Source organism: Impatiens glandulifera, chromosome 4, assembly GCF_907164915.1.
Source record: "Impatiens glandulifera chromosome 4, dImpGla2.1, whole genome shotgun sequence".
Lineage (NCBI taxonomy): Eukaryota > Viridiplantae > Streptophyta > Magnoliopsida > Ericales > Balsaminaceae > Impatiens > Impatiens glandulifera.
In genome coordinates, this window is record NC_061865.1 from 48,435,506 (window position 1) to 48,444,703 (window position 9,198).

Here is a 9,198-nt window from a genome sequence, read left to right on the forward strand (position 1 = left end):
ATTAAAAATTAAATTTATCTTTTATTATATATTATATAATTGATTAGATATAATTAAATAATTACATATTTTATTATATATTAAATTAGATAGATACAAATTACAATTTAAAAGTAAAATAAAATTGAATTTGAAAAATTTTGTTTCAAATATGCCTGAAAAAACAAACTCCTAGTAACGAGAAAAAAAATTGTATAATTTACGTTACCTTTTGAATAGGGCTATATATAAAAAGATGCTTAGGGTTTCCATATTTCTCCTATAAAACTCAAAGAAACTCGCCTTACCTGCATCATTCTCTTCGTCCAAAATATTCATCAAAAAAAATCTCTAAAAAAAGAATGGGTGTCTTCACTTTCGTCTGCAGGACTTCCGGCGCCGATTGGAACGCTAAACAGATCACCGGCGATCTTGAAGCATCAGCCGACTCCACCTTCAATCTTCAGAGAAAATTAGTTCAGACCGTTCTTTCCGTCGATTCTTCTGGCGGTGTTCAATCCTCTTTCTCCTTCGTTTCTCCTTCTTCCGCTATTTTCCAGGTATCGATCTCTTTTCCTATTCTCATTACGATTCTGTTTGTTTGTTCTTAATCAATTCATTGTGATTTGTGATTGTCGTGATTAATGTATTTTATAGACGTTATTGATTAGTTTTGATCTTGTAATTTCATGATCAAAGTTTGACAAATCTTAATCATGTGATATACATAGGTTTTTGATTTGTTTTTGTCATGTAATTTCATTGATAGAATTATGATTAGTCAAGAAGATAGCCCAAATATTATTGTGAATGTAAATGACAATAACGATAAGTAGAGAATTTTTTCATTGCTAAAGAGTTTTAACGACAGTAAACTATGCATATTTTTTTATTTACTTGAGCGTAGATTTTATGAAATATTTATAAGTTGGGTAGATTTTAAATTCTGGTTTCGTAGTTATGATCAGTACCGAAGGATTGTTTTGATAATTAGTCGGTTATTTATTAATAATTTTGATTTTCACAGGTTATTATTGGCGGTGGTTCAGTCGGTGGAGGAGCTGGGGCGGCGGCAGCAGCACCGGCGGCGAAAGCTGCTGAAGCTCCGACAACTGAAGAGAAGAAAGAAGTTAAAGAGGAGAGTGACGAGGAAGACTTTAATTTCTCTCTATTTGATTAGATGAGTTTATTTTCATTATGTTTTTTTATCTTTTGATTTCACTTTTTAAGATTTTGTTTTTCTATCTGGTTCAAACTATTGGAAACTTTCTGCAATGGAATATCATATAATGAGTTTTATTTCATATTGGAATTAATTTTCTGGTTTTTATTGAATGTTATTATTTTGTGGAAAATAATAGTTTTTTTATTCATTGTTTCATAGTAAAGTGTCATAAAAAATAATGTTTTATAAGTTTAAAGTTCAAATTCTTTGACTAAAATTAAATTATAAATAGATGAAAATTATTTTCAAATTATGGCATGGGTTGTTTAAGCGATTTGGCTTAGTTGTTTATTTCTTTAAAAATAATCATTCTAATTATGGGTATATTTTTCATTATTTCATGTTAAAGTTGGTATAAAATATTATTATTTTTTGGAAATTATATACATTTTTCATTATATCATGTTAAAGTTGGCATAAAATGTTATTATTTTATTATGGAAAAGTATATATATTTTTATTATTTCATGGTGAAGTTGGTATAAAATTGGTTTAAACACATTCAATAATATTATTAATTTTGGAAATTATATATTATTTTTTATTATTTCATGATAAAGTTGACATAAAAGGTTGGTTAAAACATCCTAAATAAAGTTATTCGTAAAGCTAAAAGTTTTAAGACTAAAATCAAATCAAGTTTTGCCTTTTCAAAAAGATATACAATCAAAAAAAATATATTTTCATTTATAGGAATATAATTGTTTTGTTAAGTGAAGATTTATTTTAATTAACTATTGGCTACTATTCTCCAAAAATCTTTATGTCTAGTTAAATGCATTGTTTTTAAATGTGGTCAAAAGATATATTTCAAATTATTTATCAAACAAAAAAATCAACTAAAGCACATTTTTCATTCATCAACCAAGCATACAAATTTTAACTATAAAAAATTTAGCACAAAAAAATTAAATAGAAAATCTTAAGCAATCATCTTTTCAACATTTCAGTAATCAAATTTCAAATTACATCAATATTTCAACACAATTTTAACAAATTTCAGCAACACATTTCAGTCTTATAACACATTTTCAACATATTCTTATAACTTCTTATTCACCATAAAAAACATAAATATTTATCCTTATATTTATATAAATGATTATTTTACCTATATTTATAAGTAATTTGTTAATTTTATTAAAATTAATATATATATAAATAAATAATAATATAAATGTAGTTTTAAAATAAATAATAATATTATATGATTTTCATTATTTTATATATAATTCTTTATATTTTAACTTATATAAATAAATTTTATTTATATATTAACTAAAATTTATGTATTATTATAAATATTGTATTTTAGAAAATATTTTTTTTTGTATAAAATAAAATATTAATAATAATTACTTTAATAAAATTATATTTGAAATTAGAATAATATAATTCTCCAAAAATCTTCATGTCTAGTTAAATGCATTATTTTTAAATGTGGTCAAAAGATATATTTCAAATTATTTATCAAACAAAAAAATCAACTAAAGCACATTTTTCATTCATCAACCAAGCATACAAATTTTAACTATAAAAAATTTAGCACAAAAAATTAAATAGAAAATCTTAAGCAATCATCTTTTCAACATTTCAGTAATCAAATTTCAAATTACATCAATATTTCAACACAATTTTAACAAATTTCAGCAACACATTTCAGACTTTTCAGTCTTATAACACATTTTCAACATATTCTTATAACTTCTTATTCACCATAAAATTCATAAATATTTTAACATATAAAAATTTTAGATTATAAAACAAAGAATGTGTCACAAATTAGTCAAATCATATTAAACACTAAATTACTAAAACAAAAATATAAATAATTAGCCATTGAGAAATAAACAAATAAAACTACTAATTAAAAACATTAAAAAATCAGTCTCAACAATTAGCTAGTAAGCACTATAAACACTAAATCAAAGCCATTGAAAACTAAATGAATTATTGAATAAAAATAAAAAGAATACTAAAATAGTATTGAAGAAAATCCTAACTAATATATATATATATATGCTAGTAATATGTTTTATGGCCTTAACCTCAAAACAAAACAATTTATATATAGTTCGGTCTGAGGATGACAATGACTACTCATATATATCGTGGATATCCATTGATCAGGTTTATATCGTGGAAATCGGACAACGAAGATAGAAGGTACCCGATCGGGTTTGGAAATGGAGAGGGTGCGAAACAAAAATCTAAAACCCGATATCCAACTATATTAATAATAAATATAAAATGTTATTTTTATCGAGACTTAACATGACCTTCCACATTCTATATTAGGACAAATATCACACTAAATATAACATTTATTTTTGGCCGTAACACTTATTTTCAACTTTATTTGTTAAGATTCTCCGTAAAGTTATTTATCTTGTTCTTTAATTTTTTTCAATAACAAAAATGTTATTTCTCTACTCACTTCTTATCTTCGATCTTTACTCTTAAATTTGAATTCTTAAATTGTAATCAAACTTTATTCTAATAAATTTTTCAGCGGCAATATAGAATAATAACAAAATTGTTATACTTTTTAACATCTACTAAATATGTAAGTAATAGGGTATGTTAGGTATATGCATGTAACATCTTTAAAATTATGTTTCTTTCTTTTAAATATTTTATAACCTTATAAGAACTAGCATGTATTCCGTGCATTTGCACGAGTAATAATATAAAAAACGTTGAAAAAAATATTACGGTAAAATTTTTATGGGCGGGTCAACCTACAATCCAACCCAATTATCCATTTACTCGCACATATATCCAAATTAACCACAACTCTCGACCCGGCAATCCAGAACTTTAAAAATTAAGCATCATTATATATATAGATTAGTTAGTTAAAAAGTTGAACTTATATTGTTAAAATGTCACGCGTTTATCAAATTTTGGGTTGAATTTAAAATATAAAGTGTTATTAGCCTAGTTGGTTAAAAAGTTGTACTTGTTTTTTAGGTTGCAAGTTTGAACCATACCTATAACATTTTTAATTTTACTTTTAACCGTTTTAAGTTTATGGGTGGGTCAACCCACAATCCGACCCAAGTATCCATTTACTCTCGCATATATCCAAATTAACCACAGCTCTCGACCCGGCAATCCGGACACTTTAAAAATTAAGCATCATTATATATATATAGATTAGTTAATTAAAAGGTTGAACTTATATTGTTAAAATGTCACGCGTTTATCAAATTTTGGGTTAGTTTAAAATATAAAGTGTTATTAGCCTAGTTGGTTAAAATGTTGTATTTATTTTGTTAGGTTGCAAGTTCGAATCATACCTATAGCATTTTTAATTTTATTTTTAACCGTTTTAAGTTTATGGACGGGTCAACCCACAATCCGACCCAGGTATCCATTTACTCTCACACATATCCAAATTAACCACAGCTCTTGACCCGGCAATCCGGACACTTTAAAAATTAAGCATCATTATATATATATATTTGATTGGATAATAGAGTACGTACCTGTTGAGGATCAGGTCCCAAAGAATTGAGAATGAAGATAGAAATAAAAATATTCATCGGAGTCGAGTAGTAAAATAAAAATTGAGTTCGAGGACGGATACTTTCACTACCCAGTGAACCCAACAAGTAGTAGTCATTAATCATTGTCACATTAATCCTATGAAAATGGACCAAGCCTAGGATTATTAGCATATGTACTTTAGAGTAAATTACTGGATTAGAATTTGTAAAGGAAAATGAAAGTAAAATTATGTTAACATCCTATTCCAATTTTAATTTGATTGGGTAATAGAGTACGTACCTGTTGAGGATCAGGTCCCAAAGAATTGAGAATGAAGATATAAATAAAAATATTCATCGGAGTCGAGTAGTAAAATAAAAATCGAGTTCGAGGACGGATACTTCACTACCCAGTGAACCCAACAAAGAGTAGTCATTAATCATTGTCACACTAATCCTATGAAAATGAACCAAGCCTAGGATTATTAGCATATGTACTTTAGAGTAAATTACTGGATTAGAATTTGTAAAGAAAAATGAAAGTAAAATTATGTTAACATCCTATTCCAATTTTTTTTAAATATTAGAAATAACATATTCACTTGGCCATAACTAATTATAAATTAACCATATTGTATTGTTTAGTCATATATATAATAATGCAACATATTATGAAAACAATATTAACAACTCCCCAAATTTATATATATCTAATAATGCTTAAAAAATAAAATTTAGGGTGATATTTACGCTCTCACCATATCTCACATAGACTTATTATATTTTATAATTACCATAATTACCTATTAATAATTACTAATTTATCTCTCGTACCATAATTATTAATTTATCTTTTTTAATTAATTTTATTTTATTTTACTCATTTTTCTTTCCTAATTATATATATTATTTTTCTTCATTAATTTTATATAAACTTATATTTAACACTATATATATATATATTTATAATATACATAATAATACTATATATATAATATATAATAACGTTTAAATGATTTATTAAACTTAAAATAAAATTACAAATTTTTCTTTTATATTCCTTTCTCTCTCATATTCATAATATATCTTTCCTAATTAATTTCCGTTTTATAACACTAATAATTAATTTATTTTTTATTTTCTTTTTCCTCATTTATATATATATTTCATATTTTCTTAGACATCATTTTTATAATTTTTTAATAAAATAAAAATTTTAAAAATTTTAATTTATTTAAAAATTAATATTAAGCATTTCTCTCTCCTAAAATCTATATATAATATATTTTATCATTAATTTTATATAAATATATTTTTTTTCTTATTATTATCTTTCTATGCATATTTATTATTTATATAATTAATTAATTAATTTTCTTTTATTCATTATATATTTTATTTATTATTATTTATACATACATAAAATTTTAAATTCAATTCAAACAATACAAGTGGTCTAAGGGTTAAAGTGTTCACATATTTATTATTTATATAATTAATTAATTTTCTTTTATTCATTATATATTTTATCTATTATTAATTAACAAGGATTAAATATTTATACATACATAAAATTTTAAATTAAATTCAAAAAACACAAGTGGTCTAATGGTTAAAGTGTTCACATTTTATATTAGAGACCAGTCCCTACGTAGTGAATATATGAGTGGGTGAATTTGTGGTCGATGTGGATGGCATGTGTGAGTCCCTACGTGAATACATGATGTAAATTTATGATTGATGGGCCAAAAGTAAGGATAAGATGGCATGTGTAAGTCCCTACGTAAACAGAGATAATATATATAATGATGTTTAAAACTAAAAATTTAGGGTGATATCTACCAAATTTTTACACATTTTATATGAATTTCTCATCAAATTCTCGCGGTATAATTTTAACTATTTTCTCCTTAGGTCTATGTCTTTCTTCAATCAACTCTCATTTCTCCTTAGGTATAGTTAACACGAGAATAGGAGGTGGGTGTCGACAACGGAAGAAAGACCAGAGGAAAATATTCGATCTTGATTTGAAGAAAAAACGGGAAGCGAATGAATACGAGGATTCGAAATTAAAAGGAAGTCGACGATTCTCTACATCCTTTCTGTTTAGGTATATGTAGCACAAAAATAGGAGGAGGGCGACGCCGACGTGACAGAGAAGGTCGACGATGATGCAACGGAGGAGGGCGACGATGACGTAAGAGAGACATAGAGGAAAATATTCGATCTTGATTTAAAAAAAATGGGAAGCGAATGAAGACGAAGATTCGAAATCAAGAGGAAGACGAGTATTCTGTCTCCATAGATTTAGAAAAGAAAATAATTAAATTTTTTTTTACACATTTTATATGAATTTCTCATCAAATTCGTCTCTCCTTTCTCCTTAGGTCTAGGTCTTTCTTAAATTGACTCTCATTTCTCCTTAGGTATAAGTAGCACGAGAAGAGGAGGTGGGCAACGACGACGCGATGAAGGAGGGTGACGACGACGTAAGAGAGACCTAGAGGAAAATATTCGATATTGATTTGAAGAAAAATGGGAAGCAAAAGAAGACGAAGATTTGAAATCAAGAGTAACCCGATAATTCTCTGTCTCCAAAGATTTAGATTTTTTTTATTATTTATTTTTGTTTTATAACAAAACCTAATAAGATATTTTTTAATAAGACTATAAATAAAATTGTATTTTAATGAGTAATATTAATATTTTAATTATTTTATATATATATAATACAAAAATATAATAAATAGATTATATATATATATATATAAATAATACAAAATATATTTAACTCTATGATATGTTTTAAATAATTGATAAATATTTATTAATTTAATTTATAATATTATTATAAATATATATATTTTTATATAAAATATTATAAAATTGAATTATTTTTTTTAATAAAAATAATAATTAATGTTATTGTTTAACCAAAATAAAATTATATATATAATAATATTTATATATATATATATATATATATATATATATATATATATATATATATATATATATTTGAAACAAGAGTTTTATGGTGTTGACATAAAAAAAGATGATTCAATATTATTTTTTAATAGATATTTCACATATATTTTAATTAATATTTTGACTTTTAATGTATAATAATATATTTTCGAAATTTTTGAGAGAATATAATAGAAGCTGAAATAATTATGCACACAAGAAAAAAAATAAAAACATATTTTTCTCAAATATTATTTTCGCCAATTTAAGATAATGTGATAATTCACGTTATTTTTTTTAAATTAAATTAATAGAACGGAAAAAGCTAAATATTTGAATAAATGATCATATTTGTATTATTTTATTTTAGTTGTATTTAAAAAAAGTTTCTATAAAAAAATTATAATAAATTTGAGATTAGATTATTCACAAAGCATTAATAAAATTAGAAATGTGAAAGAATATATACACAATATGGAAACAATATGGAAACTGATATATATTATATAGTGTGATTCAATTATTTTAATATAAAAATTTTGATTCTTTTTTTATAATTTTTTTTATATATATAATGATGCTTAATTTTTAAAATGTCCGGATTACCGAGTCGAGAGCTGTGGTTAATTTGGATATATGTGAGAGTAAATGGATACTTAGGTCGGATTTTGGGTTGACCCGTCCATAAACTTAAAACGGTTAAAAATAAAATTAAAAATGCTATAGGTATAGTTCAAACTTGCAACCTAACAAAACAAGTACAACATTTTAACCAACTAAGCTAATAACACTTTATATTTTAAATTCAACCCAAAATTTGATAAACGCGTGACATTTTAACAATATAAGTTCAACTTTTTAACTAACTAATCTATATATATATAATGATGCTTAATTTTTAAAGTGTCCGGATTGCCGGGTCGAGAGTTGTGGTTAATTTGGATATATGTGAGAGTAAATGGATATTTGGGTCGGATTGTGGGTTGACCCGCCCATACAAATTTTACCGTAATTTTTTTTCACGGTTTTTATATTATTACTCGTGCAAATGCACGAGATACATGCTAGTATATTTTAAAACCATTTATCGAAATAAAAAATGTTTAATCAAGTTAGAAATACACCTGGTTTTATTTTTAGGTCAGACTTTTCACGATCTTCGCCTTAGACTATCAAATAATGAAGTTTTCTTTTATTAAAGGTGCTAAAAGACCGCATAGAAAATTGGTCGCAAGATCGAAACTCAAAGAATTGACTAGATTAACCCAACAGATGGAGCATGTGGTTTATTTCGTTACAAAAAAATCCCTATCAATTATGTTGAAATCTAGACCATGCATCACATTTGGAGCACATAGAATACATTGACTCACACCTAGGGTTTAAACCCAACTCGTGATAAGACCTTGATCATATAGATTGGTGGACATCCTTTTAGAAAAACAAAATCTTTAAACTCATTGAGAAATGAGTTTTAGGATTTAACCGTAAATATTATGAAATATTTGAAAATATAGTGTTTGAAAATCTTGTTCT

At 24.9% G+C, this 9,198-nt stretch overlaps 1 protein-coding gene across 1 annotated transcript; it reads left to right on the forward strand.

Annotated features, from left to right (window-relative positions):
• The first annotated feature begins 310 nt into the window (after positions 1-310).
• On the forward strand, positions 311-1,159 carry LOC124936971 (60S acidic ribosomal protein P3-like). The gene is made up of 2 exons (XM_047477496.1): positions 311-539; positions 1,007-1,159. The coding sequence occupies exons 1-2, from the start codon at positions 342-344 to the stop codon at positions 1,157-1,159; spliced, it is 351 nt and encodes a 116-aa protein (XP_047333452.1). The 5' UTR covers positions 311-341.
• The last annotated feature ends 8,039 nt before the right edge of the window (positions 1,160-9,198 follow it).